Here is a 24289-nt window from a genome sequence, read left to right on the forward strand (position 1 = left end):
GCGGTATGCGCTGGGTTTGTATACATCAGCTTCGGCCAGTCCGATAGGAAGAAAAAAGAATCCTGATGTGTGACAATGATGAGTTCCGGCGCTCCGAACCGACAGCCAATCTCCTGCATGCTCCGCAGTTCATTATTGCAGTGTCATAGTCATACTAGGGGTCCCTGCTCCGTCCAGCCGATCAATTAAAGATATGGATTTCTTCCATTGCCATACAGCTACAATTGGTGATCCCTTGCGCGGGATCCCAGCGATTACTACATTGAGTAAATGAGCCTCCTCATGCCATTCTCTCCGCTTCCCCATTGTTAGCGTCACCGTGCAGGAAAAAACTACTCAGGTTCGACCCCCGTCTCTTCAGCCACCGCTTCCACGGCCATTCTCCATGCTCTCCCTGATGTACCTCGCATGGCAACAAGATCGCATGGTCCAGCGCATGTGGCAGACCACGATGTCGCCCACGCACCTGCATCGCAATGACGATCAGTTTCGACACGGTGTTGAACTCCGCGCAGAGACTGGTCTCGGTGCCGGGATACCCCAGCGATAAACCCACCGTGCCGTAAGCGGAGACAATCTCGAAGAGGATCGGGAAGAGCGAAAACGCGATGTCTTTGCCGTGGGGTTGCAGCCGTGGTCCCTCGGCCACCGCAACCAGGAAAAAGCCCAGCATCACGTACCAGAGATCAAACCCGAGCTGCCGCTGGATGTGCGCGGCGAGACCCCGGTTTGCATTGGGCTTGGCTGCTTCGTCTTCGTCTTCGTCGTCTTCCTCGTAGATGCCGAGGCTTTTTTCTTCGTATACGTTGGTCTTCCGAATGGCGATGGCGATGGGGAACGCCGATATATACATCATGACCACGAAGGAGACCTGCACGGCTGGGTGTAGGTGGCCTAGCGATATAATGCTAAACCCGGCCGTGCGGGTGGAGGCGATTTGAAACAGTCCGTTCACAAAACGAATCCCTGGCGAGATGGGATCGTCGCCTGGGATCTGATCAAGTATTAGCAGGCTATTGTGATGGCCGAAAGGTAGATTGGCTCTAGACGACTTGCCTCTTGCATCGTGTAAAAGATAACCAGGTCAATCGCGTTTAGTATCAAAAGCACAGCAGCCAGCCTCCAAGTCTCTGCGCTAGGGAAAAGCAGCGTGAAGCATCGCCTCGGATGATTCAGGAGATATTGCAGCTCCTCGTCCAGAGCGGTGCCGTAGGATGTCGTCTTGGATAGAAACCAGATGATTAATCGCAGCATGCACGGAAACCCTGTGTTTCCGATCACGATGAGAAATGTCATGACCAACAAGGGAAATGCATCCGTGCGGAAGGGGGCCATGGAATTCCTCGTCAAGGTGTACCCCAGGTCGTTGAACGCAGAGCCCGCAGTGAACGCAGCCCACCATGAGGGAGCGACATGAATGTCTGAGAAGATCGGGTCGTGTCGTCGACTGATCAACGTCCACGCAACGAACAGCACCGTCCCTAGTACATGGAACGCGAAAAAATAGCAGACCAGGATGACGAGCAGTGTCTTCAGCGCCCTATATTCAATGCCCCCCAGCTCCTCCTTCTGTGCCTCGTTCCAGTCGGAGTAGCTGGCTATGGACGACTGCCACATCAAAGAGGGCAACGGTGGCATAACGACGGCGGGATCAGGCAGGGCACCCGAGTCGACGGCTGATTCAGATATCGAGCGTCGGCGAGACACAATACTCGATCGGCGTCTCGGTTTGGTCTCGAGCGTGTTCTCGTCATCAAACGTGATGTGCGGGCTCGTGGCCTGGTACCTGCGTGGGGATATCTCGTCATCATCGTCCATCCTCCCCAACAACGGCTGCTCTTCATTCATTCTTCCCGGTAAAGGTGGCACTATCGGTCTGCTAATGTTCACGGCGTTTCGTTCCTGATCCTCGAGCTCCTGATCCATCCGACGGCGCTGCGTCCGACACAGCGTCTTGGCATCGTGGATGGCGCCTCGAAATCGTCTCCGAAACCAATACAGACGGACGAGAACCAACAGCGAGTGCATAAAAACCACATTGGTGACCATGGGCACGACCCACAGTATCACCTGTTGGACGACATGGAGCCGGTCGAGATCGACGGGATTTAGGCCTGTCTGGGTCGCTGCACCGGAGGAGAGAAGCAAGGAGTCGGCATAGGTAACCCCGCCTGGGACATAGAAGATCACCGAGGCGAAGAGAACCCAAAAGGAGATGTAGATGTAATGATGGTAAAGTCGCAGGGGAGAATTATCTCGCTGAGACATCAGTAGGCAGGGAGAAAGGGACGAAGAAGGCGCGAGGGAACAGCAGAAGGGCGCGGTGCAGCTCAACCCGAAGACTTTCAGCACGGTCAAAAGTTAAAAAAGGTCCAGCGAAAATCCCGAATCAAAGATGAGGTCTTTGTGCGTTCTTAACAGGACGGTCTGGCTAGCACAGGCCAATAAATGCCTCGACTGGAGCCGGTGTCATCGCTACGTCCTGCGTTGCTCTGCGCAATTAAATCGCGACCACTCAAACGGAAGGGAGGAAGAAGGTTAGGTTAAATACAACGCAAAAGAGAGGGGGTCAACCCTGCTGGCAGTTAAGCATTCTTCATATGCGAGTCCATGCAGGCTGGAAGCTCTCGACCTCTTTCAAGGAGGCGGAGCTCCGAGGAACCAATGGACGGGAATAATCGCTCATTCGCCACCATTGACATCACGGTTGATGAGGCTGTTCAACCTTAATGGGAAACAGACTGGAAGGGGCAGGAAATAGCGAGATGACTCGATGACTTTTGTTATTGCTGGACAGTGTTGATCATTGATTCATTGATTGATGATGAATTGATGGATTGATTGATTAGGGCTGTCGGGTCACGTTGGATGTGGATCTGTCGCAAGGTCAGTGTTGTTTCACGCACTCCGATCGGTTTCACAGGCGACTTGACTGACCTAATGGCATAGATGATAGCTAGTGTAGCCATGGTTGGACAAACCTGCGATGTTCTTGAAGTGCAATCATACAGCTCTTGAAACAGCCAAATTCCACATCATGGCGCTCTCATAACATATACCAGAAGGGGTCTCAGATATCCAATCCGAAATGATTCGGGTCTCTTCAGAATTAGCTATTCCTGCTCGGATTTGCATTGCTATATATGTGGACATGAATTCAATTGTCTTATGTGGTTTTACACGAACCTCCACAAGCAATACAAATCAGGATCTGCTGATGCAGAGTTAGTCAGGTCTTTTATGAGCCAAAGGTCTTCAACATACGAGAGCATGAACTGGAATAGAACGTTTCTAGAGTAACGTCTCGAGAGCACTGAAGTGTTGGCTACACCAAAGTGAGCGCTTGGGAGACACTAGGAGCTGTGAAAGCATTGACAAGATGAGTGGCTAATCACACATGCAGCAATTAGCCTAGTAATTACTTATTGAGATTTTAATTAAAAGCAATCCGGCATATCAACCCAGTTCGTCACGGCTAATATCCCCACTCCAGCCTATGCAGGTCTTTTGGCTGAAATGCTCGGCTGTGATTATCCCCATACTAGACATGACGCTAGACAGGCCTGAAACAGCGTCTAGCGCATTTCGTCACGGAGCAGCCAGCACCCTATCTGCAACAACTGACGCTTCACGGTCTTGATCCCTGTCAATGCGGAGAAGAAGCCGTTCTCCGCAATGCTTTACTGTTTGCTTGTCTTCCGCTCGTCCGCCGAGGCGATTCTACATAAACCATGTCGAAGCCGCCGCACAAGTTCTAGATAGGAACAGCTCACAATTAGCACTCTGCCATGATGACACCCATTCGCATTCTTCTCTCCATCTTCCTGTACGCGCTCTGCTGTAGCGCCCGTGCCCTCGGCCATGAAAAGCTCAAGCCGCGCGCAGGCTCTCTCGAGCAAGTCACCGACTTCGGGGACAATCCCACAAACGTGGGCATGTACATCTACGTGCCGAACAACCTGGCCTCGAACCCGGCAATCATCGTGGCTATCCATTACTGTGCGTACTATCCACCCCCACCATGAGCACAGTAAACAGAGTCATCTGACAGATCCATCACTCAGGCACCGGCACCGCGCAGGCTTACTACACCGGCTCTCCCTACGCCACCTATGCCGAGCAGCACGGCTTCATTGTGATCTACCCCGAGAGTCCCTACGAGGGGAAATGCTGGGACGTCAGCTCGCAGTCGACGCTGACGCGCGACGGCGGCGGCAACAGCAACTCGATCGCGAACATGGTCACCTGGACGATCGACAAGTACGGGGCCGACAAGAGCAAGGTCTTCGTGACAGGGCTGAGCTCGGGGGCCATGATGACGGTATAATCCTCCCCTCCCCATCCCCATTTCCAACCCAGAACCCTACACCTCACAACACATAACGCTAACACAACCCACCACCAGAACGTAATGGCAGCAACCTATCCCGACCTCTTCTCCGCCGGAATCGTCTACGCTGGCGTCCCAGCCGGCTGCTTCCTCAGCACGGCGGACGAGAAAAACGCCTGGAACAGCACCTGCTCGCAGGGCGAGTCGATCACCACGCCGGCGCACTGGGCCGCCATCGCCGAGGCCATGTACCCCGGGTACGACGGCGCGCGGCCCAAGATGCAGATCTACCACGGCAGCGAGGACGCCACGCTGTACCCGCAGAACTACTACGAGACGTGCAAGCAGTGGGCGGGCGTGTTCGGGTACGACTACGACAGTCCGCAGGAGACGAAGCCGGATACGCCGGTGGCAAACTACGAGACGACGGTCTGGGGGGAGAAGGTGCACGGTGTGTTGGCGGGGGGTGTGGACCATGGGATTCAGATCCAGGGCGAGGAGGATTTGAAGTGGTTTGGGTTTGCATAGGTCTTTCTCTTGGGTGGGTGGGTGTGTTTGGGCAATGAAGTATATTTAGCACGGACTAGAATGCCTCTAGCAACCTGGATTCCAGTGAGTAGTCTGAACAGAACCTTTTCTGTAGATCCAGGACATGTGTCTATAGACGGTGATAAAATCTATAAAAATCAAGGCGCTTTCTCCCTCCCAATCGCCCTCAACCTAGGCCCCCAAACCCACAACACCAAAGGCGCCGGCGCCGCCAATCCGATAAACAGGAATGCCAGCAAACTATTCCCCCAGCCGTAGCCCAGCCGCTTATACATCTGCGGCGCGAAGATGGGGAACGCAAAGCCCAGGATATACGAGAGCAGACGCATCGCAGCGTTGGCGGAGGCCGTATGCGTGAACTCATCCAGCAAGTAAGCCATCAAGCCCTGGCCGATCATGAAGCTGCCCCAGGTGAAGATGGCGGCGCCGAGGTCGACGACGATCCAGGGGGCGTGGCTCTCAGCGGCCCAGCCGTACCAGAACAGGCCGACGGGGATGAGCGCGACGCTGGGGATTAGGTAGGGGACGCGGAACTCGGGCGTGGGGGTTGACGGGGCGCCGTGGGTGGCTCGGTCGCGCATGCGTCGGTAGATGAAGTCCATGAGGTGGCCGCCTATTTGGGCGGCGAGGGTGGTGCCGACGGCGATGGCGATGTAGTTGAGGGAGCTGATGGTTTGGGACTGGCCGTAGTGGTCGATCCAGAGGGAGGCGTAGGTGGAGAGCATGAGGATGTAGATGCCGAAGTCGAGGGCGTAGATGAGGGCGAGGAGCTGGATGATGGGGCGGTGGATCAGAATGTGTAAGGGGCGGTAGAGGTTCCTGCGAAGCTGCGAGAGGAGGCCACCGACTGCATGGAGGGGCTGGTGGTTGGGGTTGTGGGCGCGGGCTTTGCGGTGCAGCAGGATGGGAGTGTAGCATTCTTTGATGACGAGGATGCCCACGGCCAGGACGACGGCGTCGAAGATGGATAGGATCCAGAAGAGCCAGTGCCAGTGGAGGTGCTGGGATGCGAGGCCACCGATGATGGGGCCTAGTGCTGGGCCGAGGAAGGGGATGAGCGTGGCCAGGGCCAGGGATTTGCCACGGTCTTTGGCGTGGAACATGTCGGCCATGATGGGGCCTGTTAGCTGGATGGGATCAGCTCACTTGATGTCGTGGTGCATGGGATTGAGAAGAGGGCTTACAGCAACGCCCACGCAGCCTCCAATCGCAGCGAGAAACCGCCCGGTCATCATCAGCCCCGGGGAATTTCCAACAGGACAGAGACTATTCCACAGGATGTACCAGACGTTGCAGGATATCCAGACCGGTTTGCGACCGTACATCTCCGACAAAGCAGCGACCAGGAACGGGCCCAAGCCTACGCCTAGCATATAGATGGAGAAGGCGATCTGCGTGGCCAGCTCACTCATTCCCAGATCCTGCGCGATTTGGCCCAGGGCTGCGGCCATCATACTGGCGGACATGAGACCGGCCAACTGGGCACACGACACCACCATGGCGATGGAAATTTTGCGCGTCAGGGTCCAGTTGTAGGGGCTTTGAGGATCATCGGGGCCATCCCAGGTTGCCTGGTAGAGGATTCAGTATTAGTTGTCTTGCCTGTTTGAGAGAATAGAGAGGACTCACTCCGTAGGTGTCCTTTAGCGCATTGAGGGCCTGGGTGTGTTCGAGCTCTTGTTCCTGGGCTTCGACAGCCGGAGATCCTGTTGTTTCTTTGGAAGCGTCCATGATGACCTTGTGAGAAGAATCGGAAAAAGACCGAACAGATGCCAGCTTTAAGTAGCGATCAGAAATTCCCCGAGTCGCATCAGATGGACTGATTCGGATCAGATAAGTCGCTGGCCTATCGGTGGCTTTGGCTCCTGAGCTTGAGCTTGTTCACGATCGGTCAGAATATAGTCTCATCTAGTCGGATGCAGTAAGTTGGGCCGAAAAACTCGGAGTTTCTAGGGTTGCATCGCTGCGAGTCTTCCGGTGCGATGACGTGCTGGAGTCTCTTGATAAGGCCAGCAATCTGACCGTGAAAGAATATCAGGTCACGGAATAGAGTGCGGAAGGTCAGGAAGAAAGAACAGGTGACTTTTGTTTCTGCCTCCGGAATCTTTCATCCTCTTCTTTCCCGTTTCGCATCCTCCCTCCCTTCATTCCTGGCCTGCCGTTTTCCTTCGCATTCCATCGCTTGGAATGCCATTTTCATCGAGCTTGCCTTTGGACCTTTTATCTCTCACTTCTTCTCATGGAGTCGGCGGAACTGGTCCCAGTGAGCTCAAAGCACGCCGTGAATAGAGCCTGTCTGTAGCGCATGTTTCGGAGTCAAGTTTGCCCATGTCGTGATGCTCACTCTGTCCGATAGAATGACAGGCCAGTCATAGCAAAATCAATGACCGGCGAACCGAATGGAAATCATCGAAATGAAAGACCGGAAGCATATTGCAGTCAGCCAATTCGGGGAAGAACTCGGCCAGAGACAGATCTGGCCTTGATCCTATTCCCGACAGCATGCTTTGAGATCGACTTCGGGTTGATTCCCACGTGGGAATCCCCAGGCTCAGACTGGGTGCAGGGATCGCAGTCAATGGAGAAAAGAGCGGACATACAGAGGCCGTAGCCTCGGCAGGATGTCTACTAATAGTCACTAGTCTTGGGGGCCCATATGAAACCCCACGGGGATATCCCCAATAGGGACAACCCGGTGTCAGCCTTACTCCCTAGTTCTGCTCGGACTCGCTTTGTATTCGCCCCAGAGCACGCTCTGACTGGATGGACACACCGGCTGAGGCGGAAAGCGGCGGCTTCGACGGCACGCAATATCCGCTCCAAGGGATCAGATGCTCACAGGATGAAGGCGAGAGGACGGACAAATACCTCCGATTGCCTAGTGACTAACTAGGTTCTAAATACATCTCATTGCCACATGGCCGGGCCTAAATTAAAGTATTTCAACTATGCAGAGGCCAGACTGGTCTCATATCATCTCTCGTCTTTCTCTCGTCACTTTCGTTCCTTCGTTTAGATCTTGTCGGCCCTTTCCACGCGCTCTTCCGTGGTCTTACTTTGCTCCATCTCGTATCCTGCTTCGATATCTTTGATCTTCTGCTCCGCCACGGGGCTCTGCTCGACACCTGCCACGGCTGTTTCGAATCGTCGGCCTCGCTTCTCCGGTCCAAAGGCCGTGGTGATCATGATGCCGGCGGCGATGATGGCGGTCGCGACGCCCATCGTCGGTCCGTAGGCCGGAGCCGGCTCGCCATTGGGGCCCTTCACGAATGTCTTTTCAGCGATGGCATTGACGATCTGCGCGGATGGCGAGGAGATCATGTTACCCAGTTGGTAGGTGATACCTGAAAAAAACATGTTAGCCAGACTGAATCGGATTGATGAGAAGGAAGAACAAACCTGGGAACGAAGAACGGAAAGCCGGAGGAGAAAGCTCGTTCAAGTGGATGGGAATCACACCCCATGCGCCCTGGACGAAGAACTGAATGAAGAAGCCCGTGGCGCTGAGCGACCGCTCCGTGTTGGGGAGAATCCACGCCGGGATCAGAACGCCGGACAGAAAGGCCGCGACGATGATGGTGCGGCGGCGACCGAAGAACTGCGACAGATATCCCATGATGGTGCCACCAACGCAGGCACCCGTCTTCATGAGGATGGAGGCGCGCGACGCTTGCGGGTTGTCCAGCCCCTTCTGCGTCAGCATGAACGTGGTGTACGAGTCCTGCGACGTGTGCGAGTAGTAGTTGAACCAGGTCATCAGGATGATGCAGTAGATGCACATCTTCCACTCCTGGCCCAACATGTGCTTGGTTTCCTGCCAGAATGCCTTGGCGTCCTTGGACTGCTTGCCGGCCTTTTTGGCCTCCAGGAATTGTTTGGATTCGGGGAAGAGGATTCGAACGAGACCGACGCCGATGGAGATTCCAGCTACGCCAGAGTTAGTTGCTGATCTTGTGTGCTTCTAATGGACAATCAACATACCAGCGATCCAGAAAACCGTCTTCCAGGTCTCAACGCCGCCGCCCACTCCGAGATTAGCACAGGCTGCAATTACATATCCCAGGGAGTATCCTTGTTGCAAGATACCCGACATCAAACCACGAGCGTTCACCCTAGCCGATATTAGCAAGGAAAGGACGAATGGAACCCCTCTGGGGTACTCACGGGCAGTGCTCCAAAGCCATAGCAATGGCATTACCATAGACACCTCCCATGAACAGACCGAACAGACTGCGCACCGCCAGAAACTGCTGGAACGTGCGGCTGTAGATGGTGGCGATTTGCAGCACCCCCAGCACGATCATATTGATTACCATGGGCCATTTGCGACCGAACTTATCACCGGCCAGACCAAAGGCCGCGGCACCGATACTTCGCAGCAACAGAGTCAGCGTGATGGCCGTGGTGATGTCCGTCTTGGAGCGGTCATAGTATTTCGACAGCTTGACGGTCTGGATCGACAGCGCATGGAAATCAAAAGCATCGGCCGTCCAGGCCGTGAAACCGACGATGAAGAACAGCCAGTCGCGCGCGCTCAGCTGCATGAACAAGCTGATGGGATTCTTCAACGGCTCCGGCGCCTGCCACTCCGTGCGCGTCTCGCCATACTCGTTGGTGACTTCCACGCGCTGCTTCCACACAAACAGGTCATTCCAGGCCTGCTTGGTGGTGGCCCAGATGCCTTTCGGGATGGGATCGGCAGGCTCGTTGGTGGCCATTTCAGACTAGAAAGAGCACGAACGAGACGGGAGAAGAGGAAAAACAAGGGAGAAAAAGAAAAAGAGGAGTGGAGAGGGTGTCTGTTCGAATGGATCGAATGGAAATGGTGTGCGACATGGGATCCCAGCTTTTATACTTATGCGTCCCAAGCTGGACGCAACCCCCACCATCACCCACGACGCAATTCACTGCGTGCTAGAAGCATCAGCCAGGTCTTCCCCACGGGGATTCACTACGAAAATCCCCGCATGACGCCGTGATATCGATCCCCAGTCTCCACGTCGAGGCGCGCCGACATCCCCCGCGAAAAGCTTCCAATCTGGTGGAGCCAAGATGTCGCCAAGCGCCTAAGCATGGCGTGGCTGTCAGCACCACCAGCACGCGACTCAGGGTTGCCGTTTGACGTCGCATCTCAGGGCTGCCAGCGTCTTTGCCCAGACGACGCTAAAGAGCCAATTCGATCCTGGAGGGTGGGGGGCTTTGGTTTTTCTTCCCTCTGACTCGCAGCCGCCGCAAAGGTTGTTGGACAAGGAGACAGAGACAAGTCCGCCACCGGTCGGTTCCCGAGACAAGAGAAAATATTGCAATCAGGGCCGAGAAAATTTAGACATTCCGACTTGATTAAAATGGTTTGAAGGGAGAAAGAGAGGGAAGAGTGACGGTGACTGGCATGAGGCCGAACCGCCGCGTCTGAAGCCATGCAACGACAAGCATCCCCGATGATGAAAGACGACAGAAAGAATGGGCCTCTCGGGCTTTTTGATCTACGGACTTGGGCCGAATACGGGGGGGCCCATCCCTAGGAAAATTTCAACCCCAGGATTCCCCCAGACACGCCGATCGCTGTCCCCGCAGCCAATCGCGCCGGAGGTATCATATTAGACACCCCGACTCGGCGCAAAGGGAGTCGGCTTTGCTACCACCGCTGACCTCGCACGTCTCGCACGCCGCAGACCGCGTGGCGTCGCTTGGCAGAACGGCCTTGGAGGGGGTTGTGATTGCTTGGAGACGCTTGTCTGGCGGGCAAGGCTTGATCCTGATTCTCGGAGAGGATCGGAGTACCGCTGTCGCACAAAGCGACAAAGAGAGAACCAGCAGATCTCTCGCACTGAGTTGACTCACTGAGACCAGACCTTCAATGTGGACCGTGGTCTTGGGTGCTGGCTATGAGCGATTTTCGTCTTATTGGGGGTCGGACCGGAGGAGCTAGATATGGGGGGGGGTTTTCTTGGTCTTTTGGGTTACTGAGGGGCTCTGGGGTCTTGTCAGCCAGTCTAGACTGGCGTCTCACGGTGAGATCCTACAGGGGACACGGGATGCCCGTTCTCCGGACGCAAGGTCTGTCGTGGCTCCGAAAGAGGAGATGAAGTCGGTATAGTAGCCCTAACTAGTAATCGGGATCCCTGCTAACCTGGGCCACTAGAGCACCACCACCAATCAAGCAGAGGGGAATTGTTGCCGTCTCGGCTGCGATGACTGAAGAAAACATTTCTCGCTGCTCTGCTCGCCATCTGGAATCAAGTTTCCGAGTTCTTCCTGCCTGGGGATCCCGATTCTGGCTCGGCTTCCTGATGCGGTGGCAGTGACCGAACTAATATACCAGCTCCTCTCCTCGTTTTCGTGCTCCAGATGCTAGTGCTATTGGCATTATGGCACATGTGGCCTTTCATTGGGTCCCAGACGCGCTGAGAAATAGCATCTCGACGTGTTTCCACTTTCTGTCTCATCTTCGGGCTTGGTTGACCTGCCGTTTTGGTCGGCCGTTGAGGCACAGGCATGTTCTCGCGAGAATTCGGATGGGAAGAGGCTTTTCAACCTCTTGGTATGTTTATTCCCTCGGGCATCTAGCAATGATAGGAGGCTGTGCGATTGATCATACGATCGCGAGGCTTGGATAGAGATTCTACGTATCAGTGATGTCGCGCCTATCTCTTGGTATACTCGTGCGCCGTCATCGGCTTCGACTGGCCCTTTGCCATGGAAAGCCGAGCGAAGTCTGGCTCCGAGATATTCTCTAGCTTCTGATACTGACGGCTCAATTCCTTGGGTTTGAGTTTCGTTGAGAGAACCCGTATCCATGGGGTGGATCGTGGTTTGCGTCACGGCGGATTTTGCGTAAAGCACCAGCGCAATTCCCACACAGCAAACTTCAAAACATAGCAGCACTTTTCTTTACATAAATCTTTTCATTCAGGGCCAATCACAATGAACGCTGATCGCAGGGATGATCCGTTCCCAACAGGGCCTGCTGCCGCCCGAAATGCCTGCCACGACGTCAAGGCCATCCCATCGCAGTAAAGATCATCGTAGGGCTGACCTGGCGCCTTTCGTTCTCTCTTCTTTGTCCCAGCTCTCGTATCACCCTTGCTTTTATCACGGTTCGTGTCAGCGTTGCGTCGACGGCTTGTAGCCTCCAATCCTGCGGAGGGGATCCTTGAGATTCTGGCCTATATGTCGTTTCTGTATGATGTTTTCAAGAAGCGTCGCTTCCATGTCGCGGGGGTTTTCCGCGCGTTTCGTGGCACGGGGTCACTGGAAATTATCGAGGAAGAGAACTTCTGCTTCCGTAGGTTGAGAGCTCTTCCTGCTTACGTCGACGAGGCTCTCATCGAGATTTTAGAGTCGCGAAGAGAGTTTGCGTATCTCCCCCTACCTCACCCGTCGGAATTGTCAATTCACCACATACCCTAGCTCACGACAAAACCTGTCCAGAGAAAATATTGAGACCTCGCCCAGAGAGACCCAGCTTATCTTGAAACATCTGTCTTCCAACCGCAACCATGTTATCCATACTGGTAAGTCTCCGTCAGTTGGCCTCTATCTAGCAAAGCAGAATCTAACCTGGATCAGATATCGCCAAATCACAGCCTTGAAAGAAATCAAAATGCCTCTTTTTCCCCGTTGGAGAGAATAGGGTCATGAGACTTTTTTCCTGGGAGGTCTACGCGCACCGAGGTTGCAAGGACTGGGATTATAAGGCTGGTGTTTGGTCGGTCCTGCGATTGTGCGTTCCGACGGACCGTGAGTTATAGCCTATAGCTATGGAACGGAACATGGAACGCCAGATCGGCTGATTGAGGTATCCAGGTGGGAGAGGTAATACAGCGCAAGCATATTATGGGCTTTCTCGGAACGGCACTGGTGTGTGTTTCTGTTCCACGGTCTCTAATGATGAACATCCTAGGGAACTGGAGAGGTCTGTGTCTTTCAAATCATGCATGCATTCGCAATTATGAAAAGCAGAACGGCCTACTAAGTCAACCCTATCCACTATAGCAAAATCATCGAATTTCTCACGGATATCTTCATGCAGTCTACAGCTGCGCCTTGGGCGACTTGCCCGTCCCAAACGGCGCCTCATATCCCTCGAACCCCCTCTCCTTGACCTGCGCCATGATCGCTCGCAGCCTGGCCAAGCCACCGAAAAAGAACGGCACGACGGTCGGCTTGCCGGGAATATTCGAGCTGATCAGCCACTGCGGCACCTTGACGAAGAGGGTGCCCTCGGCGCCCGCCCGACAGATACTCGTCCATTCCCACTCGGCCTGCTCGGTGGGCTCGATCACGCAGGGGCGACCCGTCCGCCGCGACGTCTCCTCGGCATGGCGCACCAGGTCGACCATGTACTCGACGTTGGTCTCGGACAGCGTGCTGACGTTGGCGAACCCGCCATTCGGCCCGTTGACCATCAGCAGGTTGGGGAACCCGCGCACCCCCTGCCCCAGGAAGCTGACGGGCCCCTGCGCCCACTTCTCGCGCAGCATCCCGCCGCCGCGCCCGCGGATGTCCACCCGCCCGTAGCTGCCGTCGTAGGCGTCGAAGCCCGTCGCGAAGATGAGCACGTCCAGCTCGTGCTCGGTGCCGTCGGCGGTGCGCACGCCGCGCGGCGTGATCCGCTCGATCGGGTGCCGGCGGACGTCGACGGCGAAGACGTGCTCGCGGTTGAACCTGTCGTAGAAGCCGTTGTCGCAGAGCGGGCGCCGCGCGAACAGGTCCGTCGGCGTGAGGATGGCGCGCTTGGCCGGGTCGTGGACGATGGCTGCGATCTTGCGCCGCAAGAACCGGCACACTTCCTCGTTGGCGGCCTCGTCGGTGATCACGTCCGAGAACCTGCCGAACATGAACCGCAGGCCGTTGCCGCCCTGCCAGTAGTCCTCGAGCAGCTGCTCGCGGTCCGCCGCCGGCAGCGACATCAGGGTGCGCGCGGGCTCCGCGAACCCCATCGCCAGGCTCGAGGCCTTCGCGTCGCGCACGATCTGCGGATACTGCTCGTTGACGGCGCGGCGGTCCTCGGCCGTCACGGCGCGGTTGCCGCTGGGCACGCTGTACTGCGGGCGGCGGATGAAGACGTGCAGCGACTGGACACGGTCGGCGATGGCCGTGACGACCTGCGTGCCGGAGGAGCCGACACCAACGACACCGACGCGTCGGCCGGTCAGGTCGAGGTCGGGACGCCAGGCGCCGGTGTGGACGACGTCGCCGCGGAAGGTCGACAGGCCCGGGAAGTCGGGGACGTGGGCCTGGTGCAGAATGCCCAGGGCGGAGATGAGGTATCGGGCGTGGAAGACGTCGCCAGACTGGCAGCGCACTGTCCAGTGGGCGGCGTCGTCGTCCCAGATGGCGCTGGTCATCTCGGTGCTGAGATGCATGTGCGGGCGCAGGTCGTACCGCTGCACGACGTGGCGTAGGTACTCGAGAATCTCGGGCTGGGTGACGTACCAGCTGGACCAGGGATACGTCTGTAGCAGCTCCGGGTCGAAGGTGTACCGGTACAGATGGCTCCAGGTGTCGCTCATGGCGCCGGGGTACTGGTTCCACCACCAGGTGCCGCCGACGTCGCCGGCCTTGTCGATGGCTTTGGCATTTAATCCGAGCTGCAGCAGGGAGTGCAGGGCGTAGATGCCGCCGAAGCCGGTGCCCACGACGAGGGCGTCGATGTGGTGTTCTTGAGGCATGGAGAATTAATAATAAGAGCAGTAGTAAGACAGTCCAGCATAAATAGAGGGATGGAATTAAGAGGAGAAAGTCGAGTCGAAGAAAAGAACTGCAGGCAATCCTAGGCTACCCAGCTATCAAACAAACGACAAGACCAGAAACAAGCGACGGTCCGACCGAGGCTGGGACCAGGCAATCAATAAATAGACGACCAGTCGCCAGGGAAAGGGTGGAAAGCGACGCGACCTCCTTTTCACTGCAGAACCTGTAGCTTCAGCTTGACACATGCACGCCCAGAGCCATTATCAGTGACGACGGCTGAAGATCCACGACTCATGAAAGGGTCATTGTCCTATCAGACCTGCGAGAAAAGAGCATTTGCGTCATTGGTAACCAGAAGCATGAATCATGGTGCTGCGCGGTCCACACGAAGCGCCGCTACCCCTCACACTTGGACATTTAGTCTGTGTCGGGGATGCACGAGCTGCAGATGAGAGGCCGATCACGCGGGTCGAGGCCGAACTGGAGTTGATGCGAGGGGGATGGTGGCAAAGCTTGAAAGGAAAAGAGATGATCGATATTGAGGCGCCGGAGTTTCTGCTATCCAGTGATTAGTGCTGACTGTTAGTTTCTGTCAAGTTCAAGGCGATGAATGCATGAGAGGTCATCTCGAATGAGTCCAGTGCTGATTGCCTGGACTCGGTTACACTGAATTGACATGGCTGGGAAGAACTTAGTACGGAGCTATCGATGTTCATTGAATGATAAGGACAATCTTATGTGCGCATGTAAAAGACAACAAATAATAGGAGATGAAAACCTGGCCTTTCCAATCACAGGTCCCTAAAAAGTCATTCTTCAGACGGTTGAGATATCGAATCTAGAGGTGGACGGGGAAATCATTGCCCTCAGTCCATCGAGTACTGCTCAAAACATCAGTATACCATCAAGCAGATCTGATCGCGCTGACTTACTAGGTCTCCATGTCGGCGCTCGAATGGTGTAGATCGCCAAACACGGTGCCGTTAAATTTGCAGTCTCCGCGACGCATGCAGTTAAGGCCATGGGGACAGTGGTGACTTAAATAACAGTAGTAGTTCTCGCATTCGGGGCCGTTGGGGCACAGCGTCGTGCGAGCCTTGTATCGATGCACGGCGAGCTCCCCCGGCGTAAGCTTCATGGTATGTTCCATCGGACAGCTCCCCGGGCGCTCGCAACGGCCCACGAGGTACAGCCCGTTGCAGAATGCCTTGGGTCGGATACTCTCGAGTTTGTCGCGGTAGCCCTGCTGATCGACCGGGTTGCTGGGAAACTTGTTGGGCGGGTCGATGCGCTGCCCATTCTCATTGTAGTCGATGATCCTGGGGGGTTTAGGCTTGGCCGATGCGATCGAGATATTCTGGTGCCCGTTGGCGCCGCCGGCCGACGCATAACTGAGCGACGTGCCGGTGGGATACTTGATGGAGAAGCCGCCATTGCCCGAGCTCGCCACCGATTCTTGCGTAGGGGACTGCACCGGTGCGGGAGCCATTGGCGAAGCAATACTAGGACTGGGGAAAGGCATAGTCGACGGCGGCTGAGCGGGCGGCGGCGATGCGAGGGTTGTTGCGGGCTTCATGGCCGTCGGGGACAGGTTGCGCCGGGGTTCGGCCTGCAGCGGCTCGGAGCGAAAGACTGTATCAAAGCGAGTCATGGCAAATTTTAGGGAAGTAAAGGCCGGCTGAGCCGGGGTAGTCTCTAAAAGCACGATGCGTTGTTTGGCCTCAAAGTCCCCCTCGTACTCCCGTAGTTCATGGAGATAGCCGTTATCATGGCAGCCCGCAAAGAAGATCTTCTTGCATTGGAAGTTATTGTAGTAGTGGGTGAGCATTTCTGGGACGGATGGTTAGCCAGAAGCCACGGGGAGCTGCGGAGGGACGCCACTGACTTCGCATCTTAGAATCGGCATTCTCCTTGCCATGGCCCACGTTAACAAAGTCAAACTCGGCGCGGCTGTTAGTAAATAGGTCGGCAAAGAGACGCATGTGATTCTCCAGCTCGATGACCTTGGCCGAGCAAAGCGATTTGGCCAGGCCATTCAGGTTAACATAAACACGGACTATAATGGGGATCTGCTCCGTTCCTAAGGGGGAGTCTCTGAGATAGCTTCGCACGGCCTGTCGCAGCTGCAGGGCCGCCTCGGGGGCTCCGTTCTGCGGATCGCGCAGAAATTCGTCGTTGAAGATGGCGCCGTCGCCATCGACCAGCACGGCCACGTAGGGTTCTTTATTCTAGGGGGTCGTCAGCTGGCATCGACCGCCAAGAGAGTGGAGACATACAATTGCATAGTCGAGCGCGCGTTTCTGCTCCCGCAGTTCGCGCAGGTCGAGCTGATATCTCGTGCGGGATTCCCGTTCATGCTCCAGTTCGATCTGCAGGTTTTCAAACCGGGCTTCATATTGGCGGGTTTTTTCCAGGAGACTCTAGATCGAGTCCGTTAGTCGGGCCGACCGTGCAGCACCAAACAGTGACAAACAAAGAGCCTCGAGTGCAGCACGTACTTGGATTAAATCGGCTCTCTCGATATCCAGTCTCGAATACTTATCAAACCGAGCGACGAGTTCTTCTAGGGACGCAGTCATAATGGGCAGATTGGACAGTCTGCCAGATGGAAGATGGATGGGAGAGACTGGAGAGATGGAGATAGAAGATGGACAAGATGAATGGAGGCGGTCGAGGAGTTTTAAGCGCAACAGGGATGTCCAATCAGCGGAGGCGAAGGGGGTTCCACCGCCTGGTCGATCAGGACGAAAGACGCTGAAGAAGAGGAGATCTGCCTGGGGGGGTCGAGGGAATGTTCCATCTTCTTTATGCTATCTCCTTCACTGGGTCTGTTGAGAGGATCTCTGGAGGTATGCCCAGGGACCGAGAAATACGCAAGACTTCTATACTCAATTGACTTCAATGCGACCCCCGCCTTCTGATTGGCTCTCTCCTGACGTGTGGGGAAGTGGATCCTTTTTCTTGATTTCTTTGGTTTTGTTTGGTTTTCTTTGGGTTTGGGACTGTCTTATTCTCCGTGTCTCAGCACCGTCGAGATACGCAGGAGACCCCGGAGTCAATCTGATACCCGAAAGGACATACTTCCGACATCATGAATCAACCCTTTGTCCGTCGATTGCACCTGCCAATGTGCCTTCGTCTCCTGATATACGAGGAAACAGCCTCCTTCCCCACATGATGGATAATATTCGAGATTGCCCTGGGCCGTTTCTCAATGCTTGGATGGCCCAGCTGTCATCAACGCAACATTCTCTCCGTTCGTCAGGTCGGCAGAATACCCACCATGCGGCTCCCTTTGCGGTATTTGTTCCTCTTGTGGAGCGTTTGCATCGTTCTTGTCCAGACCCGGCAAGACAGTCCAGCTGGCAGAGCGCGACGAGGCCTCCGCAGCCGCCAGAGACACAACACGGTTTCCTCAGGCCCGGCACCGTGTCCTGAACATGCTGCCCAGGAAATATCGGCTCCCAAAGATAATATCTGGCAAGACTTGTCCCGGCAAGAAACGGCGTCCGTGGTGGAATGGCTGCACCAGCAGTCCGAGTTGAACCTAACGGGGAAGGATGCTGGATCTTGGGATAACGCGATGTGAGAGCATGTCCTCAGTGCCAGTGCATACCGTCTGACTCGTCACAGTGCCCTCGTCGAGCTCCTGCGTCCCAACAAGAGCGATGCCGTGCCCTATCTTGATGCCGACGACGTCGTCCCCCCGCGGTTTGCCCGTGTCACCCTGGACACCCGCGCCACGGCCGATGCTCACTTTGCCGAGATCCAAGTCGGTCCGCTGCCCATCAAGCAAAATGTAACGCGGTGGATGCCGTTGGGGTTTGACTGGACTCGCAGCACGAAGGGGAAGGTGCGCAATCTGTACGCCGACGCCGCGGCCCTGGAGGAGTGGGTGTACAATATAAGCGCTACTGTCGCCGATATCACCCTGGACCTATGGAATGGCACTGCATTGGGGCTGGAAAATGACACCATAGACATCTTCGGCTTTGACCCCATGTGGCAAGATGACGATCGCATCGTGCGCTGGGATGCCTTTTGGAATAAGCCCACAGATGAGTTTGACGCGTGGAGCCTTCTGCCGCTCGGTCTCTCTTTCAAGTCCGACGTGACCGGTCGTGATCCATCGCAATGGAAACTAGAGGGCTGGCTGTACAACAACATCTTCTACGAGACGACCGACGCTTTTCGCGCCGCCTACTATTCTCCCGGCTTCGTCAAGTTACCCGCCAACGTGGAGGGCGACTGGGCTCGCACCGGTCAGCATGGCGAGCCGCTGCCGCAGGATGAAAAAGAACCCCCCGTGTCGGTGGCTCCGGGAGGCAATCGCTTCTCGGTGGATGTCGAGGAACAGTACGTGACGTGGATGGACTTCTCTTTCTACATCGCCTTCTCCACACACACCGGACTGTCGCTATTCGACATTCGCTATCGAGGCCAGCGCATCCTCTACGAGTTAGGCTTACAGGAAACACTGGCCCACTATGCAGGCATCGACCCGGTACAGTCGGGCATGACTTTTCTGGACTCCTTCTTTGCCTTTGGACCCGGTTCGTTCGAGCTCATCAAAGGATTCGACTGTCCCTCCTACGCCACCTATCTGAACACCTCGTTTTACGTGAACGAAACGACGCACACGCATATTGACAGTCTGTGTCTGTTCGAATATAATGCCGATCATCCATTCCAGCATCATACCACCGTCAAATACGCCGGTGCCACCCGCAACGTCTACTTCACCCTACGGTCGGTGGCGACGGTCGGCAACTACGACTACATATTCAGCTATACCTTTCACCTGGATGGCTCCATCGGCATTGACGTGCACCTTTCCGGTTACATCATAGGGGCGTTCTACGCGCACAACAGCGAGTACGGCTATCAAACCCATGACGCCCTGTCCGGGTCGATGCATGATCATGTCTTGAATTTCAAAGCTGACCTCGACATCGCCGGCTCGGCAAACTCCGTGCAACTGACATCTGTGGTGCCCGTTTCGAAGTCCTACGTCTGGTCCGACGAGCCACGCAATACCATGATGCTGCAGCGGTCCTTCGTTGCCAACGAAGATCAAAGTCGGTTGAACTGGGAACCCAACAGCGCCAGGCAGGTATTCATCGTCAACAAGGACGCGCCCAATCGCTACGGAGAGCTTCGGGGCTACCAGATTCTGCCCGGACACACGTCACATCTCACGGTGCGAGACTCGAGCAATTTGGTCAATGCCGCCCGCTGGGCCGAGTATGACGTCCAAATAACCCGGCAGCATGACTGGGAGCCGCGCTCGACTCATTGGTTAAACAACCAAGACGTGCACGATCCCCCAATCAACTTTGAACATTTCTTTGACGGCGAGAGCCTCGTCCAGACCGATCTCGTCGTCTGGGTGAATCTGGGAATGCACCATATCCCCGACACGCGCGACCTGCCCAACACCGTGGTCACGTATTCGCATTCCAGTGTGCGCTTTGTGCCGACCAATTACTTCCTGCTGAATCCCAGCCAACGGACTGCTCAAGCAGTACACATCTCTTATGGTAAAGAGCCGGCCACGGTAGAGAGCTTTGGGCAAACAGGAGATACCTGCGCAGTGCCCACCATCGAGGAGCAGCTGGCATCATTGTATGAATATAAAGGGAGCGAGTAGGGTAACTCTTCATCCCCAGAGTGGTATTTTTAAAAATATGAATATGGTAGAGGTCTGCAAGATGGATAGAAGAGTCCTTATTGGATGGTTCATTCTTGGGTACGAGCAGGGAGTGAGCCACAACACCACGATCAATCACCTACCAGTATAAATGCACGATTTGTGTGTGCATTCATTGTTATATCGGAGAAAGAGTAGGCTAAGGAGCCTCATTCAGACAAGGAAGTCTGTATTTAACTTTATCGATTACAAAAGGGACGTTTTGCAAGTGCTGGCCCCATACCCAATAAAACTGGTGTTAGATTATATTTTGTGCTGGTGGTTTCTAATCAAGGCGAGCAAGCACTTAATTGCACACTCCCGAATTGGCCAGCGAATTCAAGTCCTTGGGAATCACGCCCGCCGCAACGGCATCTAAGCAGCAGTATTCGAGTCAGTCTGGTCCTTCTTATCGACAATAAAACCAACAAAAGGAGACAGTTGATAAATCCCAAAGTGGAAAGGAAAATAAAAGAACAAGGGCAAGGGTAGGAAAAACGGACAAAAAAAAACATACCCTGATACGACCATCTCAAATCCCCCAACTGACTCTTCCAAGTCCAAAACACCCACCCCTGCTGCCTCTCATACGCCGTGACCTGAGCCGCGAACCATCGCGTATAGAAGTCCCCGTTGGCGTCGGGGCTCCACTCGTCGCTGTGCTCCACGTCGTCGGGGACGCTGAGACTCCACTCGCCCACGATCGTCGGCGTGTTGCTGTCCAGCTGGTCGCTGCACGAGGTGCTGATGTAGCTGTCGTGCGAGACCTCCACGTCCGCCCATTTCAGGTACCGGTGGTCGTCGTAGGCGGCGTAGTAGTCGTCAGTGAGGGATTCGTGCGGGTCACCCGCGCCCCAGAGCTTGTCCATCATTTGGATGTGTAGGTAGTTGGGTTTGTCGATGGAGAGGTTTTGTTCGACGGTGCGGATCCTCTACTGTGGGTGTTAGAGAGGTTCTTGTGCCAGATGGTTCTATGATGGATGGGAAAGGGGTTGGATGGAGATGAAGGCTGGGGGATACGCACGTCAAAAGCATCCGGATAGTAACTCGACCTCATCGACGCCGTCTGGTCCGCATTCTGCACCGGCTCGTTCACCACCTCCAGCATGCCCACGTTCCGGTACGCCTCGTTGCCATGGACCTTGTCGGCCATCCACTCGAGGAACTTCAGCGCGCGCTCGTACTGATAGTCCTGATAGAAGCCGGGCTCGTCGGCATACTGGCCCGTAAAGGCGTTCTGGGGCGTCTGGGCGCCCGGGGCTCCGTGCAGGTCCACGATGATGTACATGCCGGCATCACTCGCCCAGCGACAGACCTTCTCGAAGTACTCCTCGCCACCCATGGGGAAGTGCTCGCTGTCGCGGTACACCAGGTCCTCGTTGAGCCAGTACCCGACGGGCACGCGGATTGTGTTCAGCCCGGCCGCCACCATCTGCGAGATATCGTCCTGCGTGATCCACGAGGCCCAGTGCTTCGCGAAGGCCTCGTTGGCAACATCCTGGCCCAGGCTGGAGACGCAGTCGAACTCGGAGTTCTGGTCTTTGCACCCAAGGTCGGACCATGCGGATTCAGCGATCCAGGGCTCGAAGACGAATTGCGAGCCTAGGTTCACGCCGCGGATCTTACCGTTGGAGCTGCTGAAGAGGTTGGTGCCGGAGGTGGAGGTGATCTGTTTGTCGGTTTCGGGCAGCCAGGCGGCGGTGAGGGAGAGGGAGGCGAGGAGGGAGATGGCGGAGAGTTTGGTTTTGTCCATTGTGTTTGGTTTGTTGTGGGTTGTAAGCTGGATAGGTTGGAGGCTGGAGAGTATTGAGAAGGGACTTTCGGGCCAGATCTTCAACTTTTATATGTATGGTATCGGGGTACGAACTCCAACGAGGTGAGTCCCTGTCTAGCTCCTCATGTTTGACTTGCCAGGATTAGCAAGGTGCAGATGGCATCCATCAGATGTCTATCTAGTCTAGGAAGTGCGAACGCGAGATGAGAGGATTCTTCACCCTGAGATCATCATCTGCAGACCCCATTTACCCGATTCGGTGGGTGAGCGCGAACTGCGATGCTACCGGGCTCAAAAGGATGGTTCAGCCCGATGGAATGGGTGTTTGAAACGCCGATCATTCCTGGAGAGTTGGGGTCTGGAAATGAGATCGGCAGTGCTAAATGGGGGCGGATCAAGCAACGGCTTGTGTGGTAGTTTAGTAGATACTAAAAGTACTTCGTAGCAGCACCGAATCCATTGATGTTGATGCGATTTTCTATTTTGGGTTAGAGATGGATAAGCAGGAGCCATTGATGGGGTTGTGTAGCAGTCGGTTTGATGATAGAGGGAAATGAACATGGAACATGAATAGGGCTAGCAGGGGACTAACGCCTTTATAGTAAATGCAGCACATGGAGTGGGATTGAGATACGAACGCAATGCGGAGACTTTACCCCAGTAATCACAGCTCTTATGCTGTATATATTTATAGCAAGGATACTGATATCAAGGTCAAGATCGTGGTACCAGTCAGCACCCAAATAGATGAACGGGACCCAGAACCAACATTCGACAAAGCTGAAGGAAGTTGCAAGAAGGAAGAGGAGATGTCAAGTGCCGGCCATCAGGTGATCCATGCCCAGTGCATTTGGATTTGCACCATTTGCATCAACCCCAAGAGGAAACTGGCGTCCTGAGGAACGGAAGGGCCGGAAGCGCACTAGTCAGGGGAATTCCGCATTAAGGTTTGCCTGGTGCCTGACTGCCTGGCTGCCTTGGCGTGGCTGGTTTCACTTTCTCGTGTTTGTGGGGTGTTTTTGGCTGTCGCTATCCCTGCACAGTGTCTTTATGCACTCGAGATGAGGGGTTTGCTGACATCGACCTGTACAAGCAAGACTTGGAAAGTATTTCGATATTTCTATATTCTATTCATTGCTCTATCGTGTCTATAGATCTTGTTATTAGAGTTCTTTCTTGTCCTTTCTTGAATTTGTCCACCCCTTGGCCTTCCGGTTGTCACTAACTGCAGATAGGGGCGTGCAACTGCAGGTTGGACGCCGGGACAAACCTCAATAATAATAGCAATCAACTCCCGGTGATGTCCATCATAATCAAGTCCGCCACATGGCTCATGGCTATCCACCATGTCGTGGCGATCACATGCTAGATCCAGCCCCAAGCATGGCTATGTGGATATGAACCCAGGCTGGTGGTAGCTGAGGTCGGAAGCTTTTATCCTCCGATCATCCATGATCATGCCAGTGTTCTTCGCAGCCCCTTTCCGGATTCCGCGGGATTCGACACACCAATCCGCATGAGAAAAGATTGACTCGATGAAATTGTCCTTGGTCTTGTATTTTAATCCCTCACCGAAACCCCGTTTCTCTCGAACACCAGCGGTCATGGTGACCGCAACCGACCGCCGGCCGAGTCCTCGAGTCGAGCATCGCACCACCCGGTTCTAGACTTGCTGATCGAGTCAGTCATGTCCGTCGGATTAGTTATCGCGTTCAAGCTGTAGCCGAGCATCGAGAAAAACAGGCGAAATTAAATCTAGCCCGCGCAAAATAGGATCAGTCAAGGAAGCGACCAACGGATGAGGTCGGGTTACTCATCCCTGCGAGTATTGTATGATCACGCCGACCCAGGGTGCTCCTTTGGCGCCACGTGTGGTTCGGACGTTGGGCGTCGTCGTTGGATCATTGGCCAGGATCAACGGTCACGGTCGATGACCTCGAACGATGGAAGAAGAGGTCGTCATTCCCCGAGACGAGGAGAGCACCTCCACTTGAGCTAAGATGAGGGTGGCAGCACTGCGGCGATAACACCCGCATTTCCGGGACTCTGGACTTGGTAGGATTGGAGGGAGGCAAGGCCGGTGATAGATCTAAAACGGACGGGGAGATGTCGGCTGTAGCCTCATAATCTCGGATCCGAGAAACGAGCCCCCCTCCCCACAAACGGACCGTTACGGCGCTGAACCCTGGTCGAAGGTCACATTAGTGTGAGTCGACCAGACGTTGGACCTTCAGGTGAGCCAGCCACAAGC

At 55.1% G+C, this 24289-nt stretch overlaps 8 protein-coding genes across 8 annotated transcripts; 2 read left to right on the forward strand and 6 right to left on the reverse strand.

Annotated features, from left to right (window-relative positions):
• Window positions 1–280: 280 nt before the first annotated feature.
• On the reverse strand, window positions 281–2268 carry P170DRAFT_446719 (uncharacterized protein; the record flags this gene model as incomplete). The annotated part of the gene is made up of 2 exons (XM_024850825.1): window positions 281–987; window positions 1053–2268. The coding sequence occupies 2 exons, from the start codon at window positions 2266–2268 to the stop codon at window positions 281–283; spliced, it is 1923 nt and encodes a 640-aa protein (XP_024704234.1).
• A 1523-nt stretch (window positions 2269–3791) lies between these two features.
• Window positions 3792–4858, forward strand: P170DRAFT_407744 (acetyl xylan esterase; the record flags this gene model as incomplete). The annotated part of the gene is made up of 3 exons (XM_024846696.1): window positions 3792–3999; window positions 4065–4321; window positions 4406–4858. 3 exons carry the CDS (start codon window positions 3792–3794, stop codon window positions 4856–4858), a joined length of 918 nt encoding a protein of 305 aa, XP_024704235.1.
• A 158-nt stretch (window positions 4859–5016) lies between these two features.
• On the reverse strand, window positions 5017–6610 carry P170DRAFT_446721 (MFS transporter; the record flags this gene model as incomplete). The annotated part of the gene is made up of 3 exons (XM_024850826.1): window positions 5017–6006; window positions 6064–6450; window positions 6509–6610. The coding sequence occupies 3 exons, from the start codon at window positions 6608–6610 to the stop codon at window positions 5017–5019; spliced, it is 1479 nt and encodes a 492-aa protein (XP_024704236.1).
• A 1281-nt stretch (window positions 6611–7891) lies between these two features.
• Window positions 7892–9597, reverse strand: P170DRAFT_358487 (carboxylic acid transport protein; the record flags this gene model as incomplete). The annotated part of the gene is made up of 4 exons (XM_024844297.1): window positions 7892–8223; window positions 8279–8806; window positions 8861–8991; window positions 9044–9597. 4 exons carry the CDS (start codon window positions 9595–9597, stop codon window positions 7892–7894), a joined length of 1545 nt encoding a protein of 514 aa, XP_024704237.1.
• Window positions 9598–12489: 2892 nt separating this feature from the next.
• Window positions 12490–14660, reverse strand: P170DRAFT_436611 (flavin-containing monooxygenase). The gene is made up of 3 exons (XM_024849187.1): window positions 12875–14660; window positions 12686–12794; window positions 12490–12619 (listed from the first exon to the last, which is right to left on the reverse strand). The coding sequence occupies exon 1, from the start codon at window positions 14551–14553 to the stop codon at window positions 12913–12915; it is 1641 nt and encodes a 546-aa protein (XP_024704238.1). The 5' UTR covers window positions 14554–14660; the 3' UTR covers window positions 12490–12619; window positions 12686–12794; window positions 12875–12912.
• Window positions 14661–15268: 608 nt separating this feature from the next.
• P170DRAFT_407754 (uncharacterized protein) lies at window positions 15269–17201 on the reverse strand. Its single transcript, XM_024846697.1, has 5 exons — window positions 17074–17201; window positions 16852–16995; window positions 16461–16803; window positions 15508–16405; window positions 15269–15456 (listed from the first exon to the last, which is right to left on the reverse strand). Exons 1-5 carry the CDS (start codon window positions 17152–17154, stop codon window positions 15414–15416), a joined length of 1509 nt encoding a protein of 502 aa, XP_024704239.1. The 5' UTR covers window positions 17155–17201; the 3' UTR covers window positions 15269–15413.
• Window positions 17202–17858: 657 nt separating this feature from the next.
• P170DRAFT_494515 (putative membrane copper amine oxidase) lies at window positions 17859–20679 on the forward strand (the record flags this gene model as incomplete). Its single annotated transcript, XM_024854074.1, has 3 exons — window positions 17859–17931; window positions 17995–18160; window positions 18209–20679. The coding sequence occupies 3 exons, from the start codon at window positions 17859–17861 to the stop codon at window positions 20223–20225; spliced, it is 2256 nt and encodes a 751-aa protein (XP_024704240.1). The 3' UTR covers window positions 20226–20679.
• P170DRAFT_357185 (glycoside hydrolase family 5 protein) lies at window positions 20555–22017 on the reverse strand (the record flags this gene model as incomplete). Its single annotated transcript, XM_024844204.1, has 2 exons — window positions 20555–21196; window positions 21289–22017. The coding sequence occupies 2 exons, from the start codon at window positions 22015–22017 to the stop codon at window positions 20555–20557; spliced, it is 1371 nt and encodes a 456-aa protein (XP_024704241.1).
• Between the last annotated feature and the right edge of the window lie 2272 nt (window positions 22018–24289).

Source organism: Aspergillus steynii (assembly GCF_002849105.1).
Source record: "Aspergillus steynii IBT 23096 chromosome Unknown P170scaffold_4, whole genome shotgun sequence".
Classification (NCBI taxonomy): Eukaryota; Fungi; Ascomycota; class Eurotiomycetes; order Eurotiales; family Aspergillaceae; genus Aspergillus; species Aspergillus steynii.

Excerpts from the sequence above, each read along its gene's own strand:
- P170DRAFT_436611 (XM_024849187.1), bottom strand. The coding sequence starts at position 14,553 with ATGCCTCAAGAACACCACATCGACGCCCTCGTCGTGGGCACCGGCTTC.
- P170DRAFT_407754 (XM_024846697.1), bottom strand. The coding sequence starts at position 17,154 with ATGACTGCGTCCCTAGAAGAACTCGTCGCTCGGTTTGATAAGTATTCG. Across the intron at positions 16,996-17,073 it reads AGAGAGCCGATTTAATCCAA|AGTCTCCTGGAAAAAACCCG; the intron begins GTACGTGCTGCA and ends GACTCGATCTAG. Across the intron at positions 16,804-16,851 it reads GCGCGCTCGACTATGCAATT|AATAAAGAACCCTACGTGGC; the intron begins GTATGTCTCCAC and ends ACGACCCCCTAG.